This window comes from Salvelinus fontinalis, chromosome 13, assembly GCF_029448725.1.
Source record: "Salvelinus fontinalis isolate EN_2023a chromosome 13, ASM2944872v1, whole genome shotgun sequence".
In the NCBI taxonomy this organism is placed as follows: domain Eukaryota; kingdom Metazoa; phylum Chordata; class Actinopteri; order Salmoniformes; family Salmonidae; genus Salvelinus; species Salvelinus fontinalis.
Genome location: NC_074677.1, coordinates 11,452,810 through 11,470,480, shown reverse-complemented (window position 1 = coordinate 11,470,480; position 17,671 = coordinate 11,452,810). Strand labels below are relative to the sequence as shown.

Here is a 17,671-nt window from a genome sequence, read left to right as displayed (position 1 = left end):
TTTTGATATGTGCTGCGACCGTCTAGCCATACTCCCAAGTATTTGTATGAGGTGACTACCTCAAGCTCGAGTCATGTTCAAGGGCTAGGCTGGAGCCAGACCCAATTGTGAAAAATGTTTCATTCATCCATCCACCTGTTTCTTTTAATAGTCCATTTTTTTAAACTTGTGGAATAGTCCATTCAAAGTTAATGTATAATTGGCGTGTGACGTGTCGGTGGTATTTACCATGACTAGTAGTCGTCACTATTTCCAATTTTTTCCCATTTAATTTTTACACCAATTTTGAGTTTGTATATGCACGGTTTTAGTGGAAACCGTGCATAGTGTTTGTAGGAACCAATGGGATGTTACTATTGAGGAAATCCCTCCTCCTTGAAACCGAAAGAAGAAGCGCTCTCCGGTTGGCCAGGGAAGGCTGGCGGCATTGCCTTCCCTGGGTTATCTGTAAAACGTGCTGCTGCTCTGTGTGAAGAGCTAACAGCTAGGTCAATACGGGAAAGGTGGACCTGGAAAAGGTAAGTGCCCGGCTTGATTTGTAACTATGCTAAGGAAATGAAGACGACATTAATTACATGTATAAACTCGTAAAAAGAATTACATTTTCTTACTCGTGTTTTCAGCTGACGTCTGATTGAGGCCAATCGGGAAACGGTGTTCATTCACTCGCTGAGTTGAGGCGGCTAGTGTTAGCATAGTTATCTGCATCAAGTGAGTATGGCAGCCATTGAATATGGTGGTCCAAGCTGCGTTTTCGACAATTTGTTTTAAATCAAATTTAGGAAATCAAACATGCTTGGTGTAAATTTTAAAGCAGTCTGTGTTTATATCGTGATATTTATCCTACTTGTATAGCCTTATTTGGTGAACAAAGCCGTATGAAACCAATGTGCGGCCTATCCTTTCTGACAAGCGCAGTACGCGCACTTTTTTGTACGGCACACACAGTTGCTAGCAAGCGAGCTAATTGTGTGCATTGGTCTCGGCTTAATTACACATTTACCGGTAGCAACTAATTACTGCTACTTGTAATGCATTAGTTACAGTTGTTAACGTTATGTAGTTATCAAAAGTACATGTCTGGCTGACCAGCTAGTTACTCAAAGTCCGCCCACAAGGCCTGAGAACTAGGCCAACATTTTTCGATGCTAGAGGTGTTCCCACATTTATCCATAATGTGTATCCATAATGACAATTATAATACAACTGGTAAAATTGATTTACCTTGTTCTCAGCATTTCACCCTTTCTGATATTGGTTCGTCACATAAATTATTTAATCTGAACTATATTAGTGATTATAGGGAATGGTTAAGATAACATTGTGAAATTGTGTAACAAGGCACATTGCTTTAAAATCGATTTTTAAACTGGAGTATAAAAATCGAAAAGCCCCAACAGTTTGCTTTTATTAAATAAAACATTTTACATTCATGTGTGGGTGTAGGCATCTTGATTTTAATTTTTTCCCAGTCATAATCCCTCTGGAACTAGATGGCTCTCATCCCTCTTTTCTTTCCATCGTGAGTCCAGTACATAAAGTTTTATTATACTATTATTCAGTCACTACTACGAAAATTTTATAGCCAGTAATGAAGTTAATCTGTTCCTCTCTCTCCTGGCTTCAACTTTCTAGCCAATGTTGGCTCGCTAGTGCTACATACAGGGCTTGAGGCAAACTTTTTTTTCCCACCATCATCCCAAAGTGCAATTTAAATCATCCCAAACTGAAGATGACCAGTACCAAATTATTATTCTTTTTTTTACTGGTAGCCTACTACTGAAATTGATAAATGGGTATGTCAACAGAGCCAGCAATTGACATTTACAAGATTGCCCCTAAAAATTCCAACATTGGAATAATACTTAAATCTATTTTGCATAAATGTACACAATTAGTCTACATGTAAAAGTATAGCCTAGGTTTTAATTGACTACGTACAGCCTCATGTCCACAGTGACGCTTACATGAGGGATATGCCAGAAATGTAACCAAACTTGACTTTTAATTAACATTAACATCTAAAGTCTTGGTTCTGTTGATGTAATTGAGGCACAGGTTCTTCAGATCAAATGGTCACAAGTTGAGAGAAAGGCCGGTGCACCGGCGCACATCACCCACTTGGCAATCTGAGCGAAGGCAGTCGGCATTCACAATCCTAGTCATATTAGCAACCCTTGTTGCATCTATAGATCTCCCCTCTTTCAACATTTCGAATGGATATTTTAATCTGTGGTGTCATTTGCATTTAGGAACCTTTGTCCATCGCCTACTCCTGTGTGCGCATTGCTGTGCTTGTAATGTGAAGAAATAATAGTTGATATCAACATTTTAAGCTAAACGTTCTGATCTGTTGCATCAGCCTCATTGCTTTTTTAAAATATATTTTTATGTACAGTAGGCCTAGTTGTATGAATTTTGGATCTATCGTCCCAGGGCTGTCCTTGAGTCTGTTTGGACCATCTCCGACTATATAGCATACCCAGAGAGAAAGCACAATATTGAATCCTTTCTGGAATTGTTGGATGATTATTTCTCATTTTATCTCCCCTGCTGTGTAGGCTCTAGTAATGATTGGTAGGACTGTGGGTGGTCAGGAAGCAACTCGTGCTGCTCTTCTTGCGCACTTGACTCTGCTGCGGCGCTTTCTCAACACCAATGACTGTGCTCAACACACACAGCCCTCCGCACCACTCATTCTCAGCAACCGCCTGCCTCACTGCCTGGTAGTCAGTAGCAGCAGGGCACAGATTAAATAAATAATAATTCGATGCCATGATGGCCGCACTGCAATTTTGACATAGCTCAAAAAGCTGCGACCAATACATTGGTAAATTAGTGTACATGGGACAATAACATTCCAAATAGCTCCAAATTTCAATGACTTAACCTCAAACAACTATAAATTGCAGAAAATCTTATACAAATATTGAAAGCGTTTGAGAACTAAAAGGTGTGCAACATGAAAATATTATAATTTACTGTGTAATTTATTGACGGTCCCTGACTAGCCCCGGCGATTCAAAGTAAAACCAACTTGGCCACAGTTGCACACCAGCAACTCATGCCAACTGCGAACACACACTCATCAAACTAACACACAGCATTTCTTAATTATCTAAATCAAGACATCAGGCTGTCTGCAGCCACACATTAATTCGTTTTTTATTTAATAAGAGGCCAAGTGCGGTTGCCCTTTAATGTTAGCTAATGTTGTAGCTAGCTAGCTCACCTTGATTTCGCCTCTTTGTAGCTTGTGCTGAAACGATTTCATTGTTGACAGGGTGTTCCCATAACATGAGCTTCTGGATAAATTCAATCTCTTCATAAAATTATGAGTTGGTGATTATTTCCTACCCACCTAGTTCTGGAGATCTGCATGGTGCTTCAATGTCATTTTGCCACTCCTTTATCTGGTTTCAGATTTTAAAATGTCCTACTCGTCATCACGAAGCTCCTCGCGTAACACTGACTGCAAGGTGTATGTAGGTGACCTAGGCAACGGTGCTGCCAAGGGGGAGTTGGAGCGGGCGTTCAGCTACTATGGACCTTTGCGCAGTGTCTGGGTGGCCAGAAACCCACCTGGTTTTGCCTTTGTCGAGTACGAAGATCCCAGAGATGCTGAGGATGCGACGAAGGGCATGGACGGCAAGTGAGTACACGTGTGGTTGAATTGCATACAGCAGCAGCACAATAATGATTGGATTCAAAGGTCTCAATCTATGACACTTGGACTTCAACAAATCTTTTTGCTGATTTTTCCTCAATTGCATGCCCCAAAATGCCATCTATTCTTAAACCATTGTCATGTTTCAGAGTGCTCTGTGGTGCCCGCATAAGAGTGGAGTTGTCAACGGGTATGTCTCGCAAGTCACGCCACGACCGCCCCAGCCGCCGGCACTTCGACCCCAACGACCGCTGCTACCAATGTGGCGAGAATGGCCATTATGCATATGACTGCTATCGCTTTAGCAAGAGGGGGGGTGGCCGCCGCAGCAGGTACAGTGTAGAGGCGGTCTTCTCCAGAATGTCTGTTATTGGAATGTCACTTGTTGAATGACATTCAATGACATAGTGGCTCCAAGAGAATGTTCTTTTTGTGGAGGCATCATACATACTTGTCTTTAAATGCTACACCTTTCTACTGCACATATTTGATCAATGATCCTCTCCCAGGTCCCGCTCACGGTCAAGGTCCAGAGGAAGGCGTTACCGCTCACGCAGCCGAAGCAACGGCCGCGACCGGTGAGTGGTTCTGTGTCACAAAAGGACCCCTGCAAGTTGACTCTAAAGGGCAAACTATCGTTTGAAAGACTTGGTCTCTTTATTTGATCATTTATTGTTCTAGCCGAACTCGAACCTGTCTGAAATTCGAAGAGACCTATCTGACTGATTCAGATCAGTGTTCTCTTAATTGCTATTAATAGCTTTATGAGTTCCCTTATCTCCCTCCAGCAGGTGTTATAAATCCCCATCATACTCAAAGCGCAAAAGCAGGTAAGACTTAATCTACTGCAGAAATTGGTGAACATATTTTTCTCTTTATTGTATTTTTTTCTGGCTTAGTTTGTAGCTATCATCCCAACTACAGTGCCTTCAGGAAGTGTCCACACCCCTTGATTTTTCTACGTTGTGGGATTAAAATTGATTTCATTGTCCTTTTTTTGTCAACGATCTACACAATACTCTGTCAAAGTGGAAGAAACCTGTGGGTACACTAGCAGAATTTGATTACCAAGGTTAGCAGTTCCAAGCCTGTTCTATTAATTATATTTCTGTTTGCTGCTGCATTGAGGGGGTGTTGCCTAGGCAACCCGAAGACTCATTTGCTTGTTTCAACAAGAAGCAACAAAGTTTAATCACATTGTTAAAAAATGCTAATGCATAAGTATTCAACCCCTTGAGTCACTACATTTTAGAATCACCTTTGGCAGTGATTACAGCTGAGTCTTTCTGTGTAAATCTGAGCTTTGCACACATGGGTTGTCCAATTATTTATTTTAATAATCAATGGACAAATAAACTGTCAGGTTGGTTGTTGATCATTGCTGGACAGCCATTTAAGTCCTGCCATCGATTTACAACCCGATTTAAGTAAAAACTAAGGAACATTCAATTTCATCTTGAATAAGCAACTGTTTTAGGTTATTGTCCTGCTGAAAGGTGAATTAGTCTCCCAGTGTCTGTTGGAAAGCAGACAAACAGGTTTTCTGCTAGGATTTTGCCTGTGCTTAGCTCTTCCACATCTTTTTTTATCCTTTAAAAAAACCTCAATAGTCCTTGCTGATGCCAAGCATACCCATAACATGATGCAGCCACCACTATGCTTGAAAATATGAAGTGGTACTCCGTGATGTGTTGAGTTGGATTCGTCCCGAAGATAATGCTTTGTATTCAGGACATGAAGTTAATTTCTCTGCCACGTCTTTTGCAAGTTTTATTTTAGTGCCTTATTGCTAACATGATGCATGTTTTGGAATATTTTTTATTTTGTATGGGCTTCCTTTTCACTGTTCATTAGGATAGTATTGTGGATGTTGTTGATCCATCCTCAGTTTTTGCCTATCACCGCCATAAAACTCAACTGTTTGGCCTCATGGTGAAATCCCTGAGCGGTTTCCTTCCTTTCCGGCAATTGGGTTAGGTGCGTGTATCTTTGTAGTGACTGGGTGTATTGATACACCATCCAAAGTGTAATTAGGAACTTCTCCATGCTCAACGGGTTATTCAATGTCTGCTTTTTTTTCTCTTTTTTTTCATCTACCAATAGGTGCCCTTTGCGAGGCATTGGAAAAACTCCTTGGTCTTTGTGGTTGAATCTGTTTGAAATTCTATGCTATTATTGGGTGTATTTTTTTTTTTTAACAGCTGAGGTAGTCATTAAAAAAACCATGGTAAACTATAATTTCACATAGTAAGTCCATGCAATATATTATGTGAATAGTTGACCCCCCCCAGAACCTATTTAGGCTTGCCATTAACAGGGTTGAATACCTATTGACTCAATACTTTTATTTTTTAATAATAATAAAAACATGATTCCACTTGGACATGGGGTATTGTGTGTAGGTCAGAGATACAATCACAATTTAATCCATATTAAATCTAGGCTGTAACACAAAGTAGATCAAGTCAGGGAGTTTGAAGACTTTCTAAAGGCACTATAGGCACCCAACCCATAGTTTGCTTATAGTGGATAGAGCAGCTTTGAATAAATGACATGATGACGCTGAGGGTATTGTCTTTGCACAGTAGATCTGGGTCCCCAGCACGTTCCAAGTCCAGAAGTCCAGTGCGCAGGTCGTCCAGAAGTCCAGTGCGCAGGTCGTCCAGAAGTCCAGTGCGCAGGTCGTCCAGAAGTCCAGTGCGCAGGTCGTCCAGAAGTCCAGTGCGCAGAGCAGCAAGGTAAGGCTCACATACACGATAGTCAGTAATGAAGTGGTCTTTCTACATGGTAGGCCCATCGTCCAGCTCTTATTGAGACAGATTATGCAACTGAAAGTAATGACTGATACAATCAATTTAAGTGCTACTTTCATTTTGTGTGGTGTCGCCACTGCCCCCTCTAAGGGGTTTTCATCAATGTTGAAAAACAACCTATATTGCATCCAGGGCTGTACTGTCATGGCAGAGGCAGCTTACTGGTGAAATCTGTTCCTTGGGAGAATAATACAGGACTTTGGCACGGTTTAAAGTAGAGCTAATCTACAATCTGACTAGAAGACCTGATAATTGCTAGATGTTGAATATATGCCAATAACCAAGTTTCCATTCAACTATTTTTGTGAGTAAAGTACCTGTTGAATAAACAAGAAAACCTTGATGGAAACTAAAATTGTTAAATGTCGGCAAAACAAAATCCGCTAGACGAGGGTGGGTATTTTTTTGTTGATTAGATTATGCGGTGAATTGAGGCATGAACAATTTCTTGTGCAATTGTTTCAGATTGTCTTATGGTCACGTACAGTTGCAGGTGTGATTGCAGGGTACAGTGAAAATATTAGGCTTTGAGCTCCAACATGCAGGACTGGTGAAATAATGAAAATTGTTATAAAATGAACTATATAAATAACACTATACATAATAATAACTGAGGCAGTGATGAATGAATAAGTGTCCATTGGGGTGGAGGAGGAGTAAACGCTGTTGGTGGGGTGGAATGACCATAGGGGGAGCAGGAGAGAAATGTCCTTGGCGGGGGAGCTGACTAGTCGTGGTTATTCAGCAGCCTGAGGGTAGAAACTATTGACCAGTGGTTCAGTTTTTAGCATCATGCTGCTGTACTGCCTGCATCTGAGTGATTGAAGCGGGGAGAACAAGGTGTCCCTGATCTTCCTGCCACACCTGGTGCTGTAGGTGTCCTGTAGGGCACCCAATGGTGCGTTCGGCTGCACGTATCACCCTCTGAAGAACATTGCGGTCCACAGCGGTGGAGTTGCTGTACCAGGCTGTGATGCAGTCCAACAGTGTGCTCTCTGTTGCGCCAGAAAACTGAGGGCCCTCAGGGACAGGCTGGGGGTGGCCCGTCAAGAAGTCCAGGACTCAGTTGCAAAGGGAGGAGTTCAGACCCAGGGTTCTGAGCTTTGTAATGAGCTTATTTTTTTTATTTTACCTTTTTTTTAACTAGACAAGTCAGTTAACCTGTCTAGGACTGGGGTGCCGCTAGCGGCACCCCCCCCCCCCACATTCCACTGAAAAGGCGGAGCGCGAAATTCAAAAAATATTTTTTTAAATATTTAACTTTCACACATTAAAGTCCAATACAGCTAATGAAAGACACAGATCGTGTGAATCCAGCCAACATGTCCGATTTTTAAAATGTTTTACAGGGAAGACACAATGTAAAGATGTAAATCTATTAGCTAAACACATTAGCATAAGACACCATCTTTTATTTGTCCACCAACACCAGTAGCTATCACCAATTCGGCTAAACTAAGATATTGATAGCCACTAACCAAGAAAAAAACTCATCAGATGACAGTCTGATAACATATTTATGGTATAGGATAGGTTTTGTTAGAAAAATGTGCATATTTCAGGTAGATGTCATAGTTTACAATTGCACCCACCGTCACAAATGGACTAGAATAAATACATAGAGCAACGTGTTTACCTAATTACTAATCATCAAACATTTCGTAAAAATACACAGCATACACTAATCGAAAGACACAGATCCTGTGAACACAGACAATATTTCAGATTTTCTAAGTGTCTTACAGCGAAAACACAATAAATCGTTATATTAGCATACCACATATGCAAACGTTACCAGAGCATTGATTCTAGCCAAAGAGAGCGATAACGTAAACATCGCCAAAATATATTAATTTTTTCACTAACCTTCTCAGAATTCTTCCGATGACACTCCTGTAACATCATATTACACAATCCATATACAGTTTGTTCAAAAATGTGCATATTTAGCCACCAAAATCATGGTTAGACAATGACAAAAGTTGCCCAGCTGGTCAGACAATGTCGTGCGCCATATTAGACAGTGATCTAGCCGTATACATAAATACTCATAAACGTGACTAAAAAAATATAGGGTGGACAGCGATTGATAGACAATTTAATTCTTAATACAATCGCTGATTTACATTTTTTAAATTATCCTTACTTTTCAATACAGTTTGCGCCAAGCGAAGCTACGTCAAACAAGATGGCGTCATAAGCGATTAACATTTCTCGACAGAAACACGATTTATCATAATAAATTGTTCCTACTTTGAGCTGTTCTTCCATCAGAATCTTGGGCAAAGAATCCTTTCCTGGGTCTAATCGTCTTTTGGTCGAAAGCTGTCCTCTTACCATGTAGAAATGCCCATTGCGTTCGGCATGAACTGGAACCGTGCCCAGAGATTCACAGTGTCTCAGAAATAAATGTCCCAAAATCGCACTAAACGGATATAAATTGCTATAAAACGGTTTAAATTAACTACCTTATGATGTTTTTAACTCCTATAACGAGTAGAAACATGACCGGAGAAATATAACTGGCTACACTAGTGCTTGGAAAAAGAGCAGGTCGGTGTCCACCGCGCGCCCGACGCAGCTGGAAAGGAGTTCCTACCTACACGTGTTTTTGTTTTATAGGGGCTGTGATTGCGCAATCGATACCATTCAAATCGTAATCACGTAAAGGCATCCAGGGGAAGACGTAAGCAGTGTCTGTATGCTCATAGCGTTCACAGTGGCCTTTAAACTGACTCCAGATCAGGGGCCAAAATGTGTGAAATCTGACTCCATGTCAGGGAAATTGCTGTAGAATGAGTTCTGTTCCACTCAGAGACAAAATTTCAACGGCTATAGAAACTAGAGACTGTTTTCTATCCAATAATAATAATAATATGCATATTGTACGATCAAGAATTTAGTAGGAAGCCGTTTAAAAATTACACGATTTCCATAAATAGTGACAACAGCACCCCCTAGCCTCAACTTTCAGTGATACCCATCCGGGAGCATCCTCGTCAAAAAAGCTGACTAGCCTGGCCTAACGGGACAGAGATTTAATATAATTTTCATGAAATCACAAGTCCAATACAGCAAATGAAAGATAAACATCTCGTGAATCCAGCCATCATTTCCGATTTTTAAAATGTTTTACAGCGAAAACACTATGTATTTCTATTAGCTAACCGCAATAGCCAAAGACTCAACCGCATATTTTCACCATGTTTCTACCGCATAGGTAGCTATCACAAAACCGACCAAATAGAGATATAATTAGTCACTAACAAGAAACAACTTCATCAGATGACAGTCTTATAACATGTTATACAATGCATTTGTTTTGTCTGAAAAATGTGCATATTTGAGGTATAAATCATAGTTTTACATTGCAGCTACCATCACAAATAGCACCGAAGCAGCCAGAATAATTACAGAGAGCAACGTGAAATGCATAAATACTCATAATAAAACATTTATGAAAAATACATGTTGCACAGCAAATGAATGATAAACATCTTGTGAATCCAGCCAATATTTCAGATTTTTTAGGTGTTTTACAGCGAAAACACAATATATATTTCTATTAGCTCACTATAGTAGCCAAACACACTAATGCCTTTATTCACCGCAAAAGGTAGCGATCGCAAAAACCAGTAAAATATATAAAATGAATCACTAACCTTGAACAACTTCATCAGATGATAGTCTTATAACATCAGGTTATACAATACACTTATGTTTTGTTCGAAAATGTGCATATTTAGAGTTGCAAACCGTGGTTATACATTGTGAATATGTAGCAACATTTCCCCAGAATGTCCAGAGCTATTTTGGACATTCACCTAATCTGACCAAAGAACCTATCATAAACTTTACATAAAAATACTTGTTGTATGGCAAATGAAAGATACACTGGTTTATAATGCAACCGTCGTGTTATATTTTTAAAAATAACTTTACCATAACCAGAACTGGTGAACTGAGAACTGGTGGTATCCCTAAGTGTAAATATTGCAGTAACATTGCACAACCTTCAATGTTATGTCATAATTATGTAAAATTCTGGCAATTTCATTATGGTCTTTGTTAGGAAGAAATGGTCTTTACACAGTTTGCAACGAGCCAGGCGGCCCAAACTGCTGCATATACCCTGACTCTGCTTGCACAGAACAGAACGCAAGAGAAGTGGCACAATTTCCCTAGTTAAAATAAATTCATGTTAGCAAGCAATATTAACTAAATATGCAGGTAAAAAAATATATGCTTGTGTGTTGATTTTAACCTCACTAGGGTATGTGGGACGGTAGCGTCCCGCCTCTCAACAGCCAGTGAAACTGCAGGGCGCCAAATTCAAAACGACAGAAATCCCATAATTAAAATTCCTCAAACATACAAGTATTTTACACCATTTTAAAGATACACTTGTTGTAAATCCAACCACAGTGTTCGATTTCAAAAAGGTTTTACGACGAAAGCACACCAAACGATTGTTAGGTCACCGCCAAGTCACAGAAAAACAGCCATTTTTCCAGCCAAAGAGGGGAGTCACAAAAAGCAGAAATAGAGAAAATGAATCACTAACCTTTTGATCTTCATCAGATGACACTCATAGGACTTCATGTTACACAATACATGTATGTTTTGTTCGGTAAAGTTCATATTTATATCCAAAAATCTGAGTTTACATTGGCACGTTATGTTCAGTAGTTCCAAAACATCTGGTGATTTTTGCAGCGAGCCACATCAATTTACAGAAATACTCAAAATAAACATTGCTTAAAGATACAACTGTAAATCACGGAATTTTAGATACACTTCTCCTTAATGCAACCGCTGTGTCAGATTTAAAAAATAAATTTACGGCAAAAGCACACCATGCAATAATCTGAGTACAGCGCTCAGAGACCAACACAACCCAAACAGATATCCGCCATGTTGTGTAGTCAACAGAAGTCGGAAATAGCATTATAAATATTCACTTACCTTTGATTTATCAGAATGCACTCCCATGAATCCCAGTTCCACAAATGTTTGTTTTGTTCGGTGATGTCCATAATTTGTCCAAATAGCTCCTTTTTGTTTGCGCGTTTAGTCCAGTAATCAAAATTCATGACGCGCAATCACTAGGTGCAGATAGTCAAAGTTCCATTACAGTCCGTAGAAACATGTCAAGAATCAATCTTTAGGATGTTTTTAACAAATCTTCAATAATGTTCCAACCGGACAATTCCTTTGTCTTCAGAAATGCAATGGAACGCAGGCTTAACTATCAAATTAACTTGCATTGTCAGCTCGTGGCTCTCTGGCAGAAATCTGACTCAATCCCCTCTCATTCACCCCCACTTCACAGTAGAAGCATCAAACAAGGGTCTAAAGACGGTTGACTTCTAGTGGAAGCCTTAGGAAGTGTAAAATGACCAATATCCCACTGTATATTGGATAGGCAAACCTACAAACCTCAGATTTCCCACTTCCCGGTTGGATTTGTTTCTCAGGTTTTAGAAACTTCAGAGTTGTCTATCCAAATCTACTAATTATATGCATATTCTAGCTTTTATGGCTGAGTAGCAGGCAGTTTAATTTGGGCATGCTTTTCATCCTAAATTCCCAATGCTGCCCCCTACCCTAGAGAAGTTAAGGCATTGAGGTTTGTGGTTAGGTACACATTGGTGCAACGACAGTGCTTTCTTCGTGAATGCGCTAGTTAAATCATTACCCGTTTGGCGAAGTAGGCTGTGATTTGATAAATTAACATGCACCGCATTGACTATATGCAACGCAGGACAAGCTAGATAACTACACATGGTTGATGATATTACTAGTTTAACTAGTGAATATGTTTAGATTGGTTGTTTTTTTATAAGAAGTTTAATGCTAGCTTGCAACTTACCGTGGCTCCTTACTGCACTAGCGTAACAGGTGGTAAGCCTGCCACGCAGTCTCCTCGTGGAGTGTAATGTAATCGGCGTTGCAACCGATTACCGGTTTTTGTTATGAAAACTTGAAATCAGCCCTGATTAATCGGTCGACCTCTAGAATAGAGGCCTGAGCTAGGGGGAGATTGAAAATGTCAGAACATAACAGCAAGCTGATCTACACATGCTGAGGGCATGGCTAGAGATGCCATCTGGGCTGCCAGACTTGCTAATGTTAACACGTTTTGAAAGACTTATGTCCTCAGGAGAGACTGAGTATGTAGCTCACGTTTTCAACGTGGGCTCTCCTCGGCAGCTCATGGTCATTGTGCTCAAATATTGAGAAGAATATGTTTACCTTGTGTGGTAGGGTGGCTTTGGTGACTATGATGTGGCTGGCTTTCTTTTTGTAATCTGTGTTTGTTAGAAGTCTATGCCACATACGCCTTGTATCCGACCAGCTGAATTGCTCCTCCACTTCGTCTCTACTTGTTTCGCCATGATCAATCTGCGTAAGTCAATTATTGTCCCCGGTCACCTTGCCCTGTTTATAAGCAGCATCTCTGTTTCCCTACAAGGGTATAAATACACTTTTATTACATTTTTCTGGGGGGGGCTATTAATCAATGGTTTTTGATTCAGGTACGTTTTGAAAGATCCTATCGGTAAACATTAACTAAGCATTTAAAAAAAAAAAAAAAAAGGATCCGGAGTGCATATTCGTTGACATCTCCAGAGGCAACCCGGAACACATTCCAGTCCACGTGATCAAAACAGTCTTGGAGTGTGAATTCTGATTGGTTGGACCAACGCTGTACCGACCTGATCACCGGAACTTCCCTCTAGAGTCTTTGTTTGTAAGCGGGGAGAAGCAAGTTGGGGTCATGGTCGGATTTTCCGAAAGGACGGGAGAGGGCCTTGTACCTGTGTCAAAGGTGTGTAGCAATGGTCAAGAGTAGAATTTCTGTGAGTTAGACAGTTGATGTGTTGGTAATAATTTGGGAGCACGGTTCTCATTACTTTTATTCAAGTCCCCTGCAACAGTGTACTCTGCCTCCTGGAATGCGGTCTCCAGTTTGTTCAGGGTCCAATGAAGACCTTAGAGCCTTTTTGGTGTCGGCTTGGGGCGAGATGTACACACCTATGGCGATTTAATCCTGGTGAACTCTCTCGAAGATAAAAAGGACAACATTTTATGACCAAGTATTCCAAGTCGGCGGAGCAGAAACTCAAGTTCCTGTAAGTTTCCACCGACGCACCATGTGTTGGTCATAAAGCAGAGCCCACCGCTCTTGCCAGAGAGCCCGCTTCCTATCTGCTCAAAACTGTAAAACCTGCTGGTTGTATATCATCTGTCTGGATGTCGGAGGAAAGCAAAGCCTCAGGGGGAAAGAGTGTTGCAGGATCTGATGTCCCACTGGAAGGAGTTTGTAAAGTTTGGTCAATAATGATTGAACATTGGTGCGTACTATAATCAAATCAAAGTTAATTTCTCACATGCTTACTTACAAGCCCTAACCAACAGTGCAATTTTGAAGTAAAAAATAGGTATTAGGTAAACAAGATATAAAGAAAACAGTGAAAGGCTTTATACAGGTGGTACCGGTACAGTCTGTGTGGGGGAACCAGTTAGTCTGGCTAATTGAGGTAATATGTAGGTATAGATGATGAACATAGAAGAGTAGCAGCAGCGTACAAGAGGGTTTGGCGGGACACAATGCAAATAGTCCGGGTAGTCATTTGATTACCTGTTATGGTTTGGGGGTAAAAGTTGTTGAAGCCTTTTGGTCCTAGACTTGGCGTTTCCGGTACCGCTTGCCATGTGGTAGCAGAGAGAACAGTATGGCTGGGGTCTTTGACAATTTTTAGGGTCCTCTGACACCACCTGGTATAGAGGTCCCGGATGTCAGGCAGCTTAGCCCCACTGATGTGCTGGGCCGTAAGCACTAACCTCTGTGGTGCCTTGCGGTCGGAGGCCGAGCAGTTGCCGTACCAGGCAGTGATGCAATCAGTCACTCTTCAGGATCTGAAGACCCATGCCAAATCTTTTCAATCTCCTGAGGGGTAATAGGTTTTGTCGTGTCCTCTTAATGACTGTCTTGGTGTGTTTGGACCATGTTAGTGATGTGGACACCAAGGAGCTTGAAGCTTTCAACCTGCTCCACTGTAGCCCCGTCGATGAGAATGGGGGCGTGCTCGGTCCTCTTTTTCCTGTATTCCACAATCATCCCATTGTCTTGATTACGTTGAGGGATAGGTTGTTATTCTGGCACCACCCGGCCAGGTCTCAGACCTCCCTATATGCTCTCGTCGTTGTCGGTGATCAGGCCTACCACTGTGTCGTCTGCAAACTTAATTATGGTGTTGGAGTCGTGCTTGGTCATGCAGTCGTGGGTGAACAGGGAGTACAGGAGGGGACTGAGCACGTACCCCTGAGGGGCTCTAGTGTTGCTACCTACCCTCACCACCTGGGGGCGGCCCGTCAGGAAGTCCAGGATCCAATTGCAGAGGGAGGTGTTTAGTCCCAGGATCCTTAGCTTAGTGGTGAGCTTTGAGGGCATTATGGTGTTGAACGCTGAGCTGTCGTCAATTAATAATCTGTAATGGAAGACTGGTTGCCCAGCTTCTTAGTGAGATTAAGACCCCGCCACGTCTGCCTCGCCGTCGGGCGTCTTTTCTGCCTACTCTCTGGTAGGAAGGAGAGTAGGAGCTCCTCGGGTCTATTGTTCTGTTTCAGGGATTTCTAGGTCAGGTGGACGGTGAGTACCCAGTGATTCGTATTCCAAAATTCTACCTGTGTGAGTAGTAATGCACGAAACACTAAGGAAATTTGAGAAACACAAGGGGGAAAAAACTAAGAAACCTGAAATGTTTTATCGAAGCTCAAGGTGTGCCCTCTTAGCCATTGTTGATAGAATAACAATATTGCGGTATTGTGGCGTGGTCGTCACTTAGACTTAAAAAAGCATGCACACTATATTAGGCTACAGTTTCAATAAATTGTGATTAACTTCACAAGGTGGATGGAAGTGCATCGTGATAAGCTTGATGCTCCTTTCCAATAGATGGGTCACCTGTGTTTGGCCTTCAATTGACCACTACAAATTATCTTGCTCTTATCCATAATCTCATGTAGTCTACCCTCTGCACTGTATCTGTAAACTGTTTGCTAGAGTGCATGTCAAGACAAGTGTGCATTTGTTTATCGCAGACTTTTCGTGCAAAAACCATTGACAAAGTAAAAAAATGGGATGGATTTATTTAGATTATTCTGTAAATGAAAGTAGACAGTGCACTGTCATTACAGACAGCCTTTTATTCACAAGAAGCCAGTTTGATGACAAATACCTCTGTTGGTAAAATGCCAATATTATATTTGCTTAAATCTTTCACAAATTGATGGAAACTTAGCTAGTGCTTGAAGTGGAATGAAATTGGCTGCCAGTACAAAAAATAACCAGTATTGCAATGAGGATTTAGTCCCCTCCTTGCCTACTGACCATCATGCCGTTTCCTCTGCAGTCGCTCCAGATCTCGATCCCGGTCCGTGTCCCGCCCCAGGGCGCGCAGCGTCTCCAGATCTCGCTCCCGGTCCAAGTCCCGCTCAGCCACCACCAAGAGGGACAGGTATTGAACTTCAATCTTCACACCCCTACATATTTGTTTTCTGTCATGTGGCACTGACATAAGACTATTTTTATTCATGCATGTGGTACTGGAGACAGTTAAATTCAACTGGTCAAAACGGGTCACCTGTCTAAACTGGTTTTCCCATCTTCTGCACCACCGATGTAGTCTTTTTCCAGTTTTATCCCAGATTACTCGCTATTGTGTTGTAATTGGGATTTCTAGATGCTTGTTCAACTTTCAGTTTCTACCATTTTTGCCCCCTGTATCTAAACACAATTATATTTTCAATTAGGATTAGTGGTTTGAGTGCTCTCCACACTGCCTGGTGCACTATGCTTAAGGAATAGCTATGCTAATGTTCTTGTTTTGTTTCGAAGGTCGTGCTCCACTGAAAATGCTAACGGTCTTCATCCCTTGTCAGTCGATCCAGGTCTCCGAGCCAGAGGAAAAGCCCCACTCCCGATGCCGACTGACCATGGGGGTGAGACCGCTCCCTGCCCTCTCCTGTTCCGCTGTCCCCTTTTGCCTCGGGGCTTGAAGCCATTTTACACCTTTGTCTATGTATTTGATTTCTTTCTCCTGTCATTTTTTAATTTATCCCTTGCTTTTCATCCTCTGGCTTTGGCATTATTTCATCTGTATGTACAAAGGATTCCCAAACTCCTTTTTCCAACATGTACATTTCAATGGCTTGTTTTAGTCTTATTTTTTTTTTTTGCATTCTGTGTGTTTTACTCCAGTTTGTCAGTCTTTTTTTTTTTTAAGCTAAATGATTTGGGGTTTTATTTCATTTTCAATGTAAATGGCGGGATCTTTTTAATAAAATTAATCTTTACACTAACGTTTGATCTAATTCATGGTCCAAGTGGTTTTAACTGCTCACCATTGACTCAGATGCATTTTAAAACTTGGATTGAAATTGTCTAATTGGGATCAGAGTCATTATGAATCACATATAAACAATAGCTGATGTCAGCGTATTTAGTAGTTGGGTTCAGTTTTCAGACAAACTATGCAGACAGTTCAAAAAGAGCATGTTCAAATTAAAGGATAATTGTTTAATTGAGATTTACATTGTTGTTTAGGCTTGATTTCAATGTGTAGTATTTTTGTAGCCTCTTTAAAGTATATTTCTAAATCAAATATTTGTATAATTTTGGGGTGGCAGGTAGCCTAGTGGTGAGAGCATTGGGCCAGTAACTGAATGGTTGCTAGATCGAATCCCCGAGCTGATGAGGTAAAATTCTGTTCTGCCCCTGAACAAGGCAGTTGTTCCTGGGCCGTCATTGTAAATAAGGATTTGTTCATAACTGACTTGCCAAGTTAAAGGTTAAATCAGAATAATCAGTCAACAGCACACCTAATTCTGAATGAACGCCTATGATCTCAAGGATACAACATGTACTGACCAAATAATTGCATATAATTTTATGATTTATTAGCTGCTGTATGAAGAAGTTTTCACGGGGAAACCTTTGCCCAACCCCTTTAACCCAGACAAACTGTACATTATAGCAAAATACTTTAGCCATTGATTTGCAATCCTAAATGTGATTTTTATATGGTTGTGAGAAACGATTTGGTGGTGGTTGTAGTATCGATTATGGTAGTGTTGTAGTATCCCCAGCTAACATTCCACAGCCATTGGTAAACGTATTAATTCT

At 41.0% G+C, this 17,671-nt stretch overlaps 1 protein-coding gene across 8 annotated transcripts; it reads left to right on the top strand.

Annotated features, from left to right (window-relative positions):
* The first annotated feature begins 227 nt into the window (after nt 1-227).
* Nucleotides 228-16,848, top strand: LOC129868072 (serine/arginine-rich splicing factor 7-like). Of its 8 annotated transcripts, XM_055941671.1 has the most exons (9): nt 276-518; nt 624-711; nt 3,424-3,652; nt 3,817-3,999; nt 4,177-4,245; nt 4,456-4,497; nt 6,253-6,405; nt 15,900-16,004; nt 16,429-16,848. In XM_055941671.1, exons 3-9 carry the CDS (start codon nt 3,432-3,434, stop codon nt 16,478-16,480), a joined length of 825 nt encoding a protein of 274 aa, XP_055797646.1. In that variant the 5' UTR covers nt 276-518; nt 624-711; nt 3,424-3,431; the 3' UTR covers nt 16,481-16,848. The 8 variants fall into 8 exon arrangements, with proteins under 8 accessions (XP_055797652.1, XP_055797646.1, XP_055797648.1 ...); XM_055941673.1 differs by lacking the exon at nt 624-711 and having other exon boundaries at nt 281-518; nt 4,459-4,497; XM_055941672.1 differs by lacking the exon at nt 624-711 and having other exon boundaries at nt 281-518; nt 6,256-6,405.
* Nucleotides 16,849-17,671: the final 823 nt, after the last annotated feature.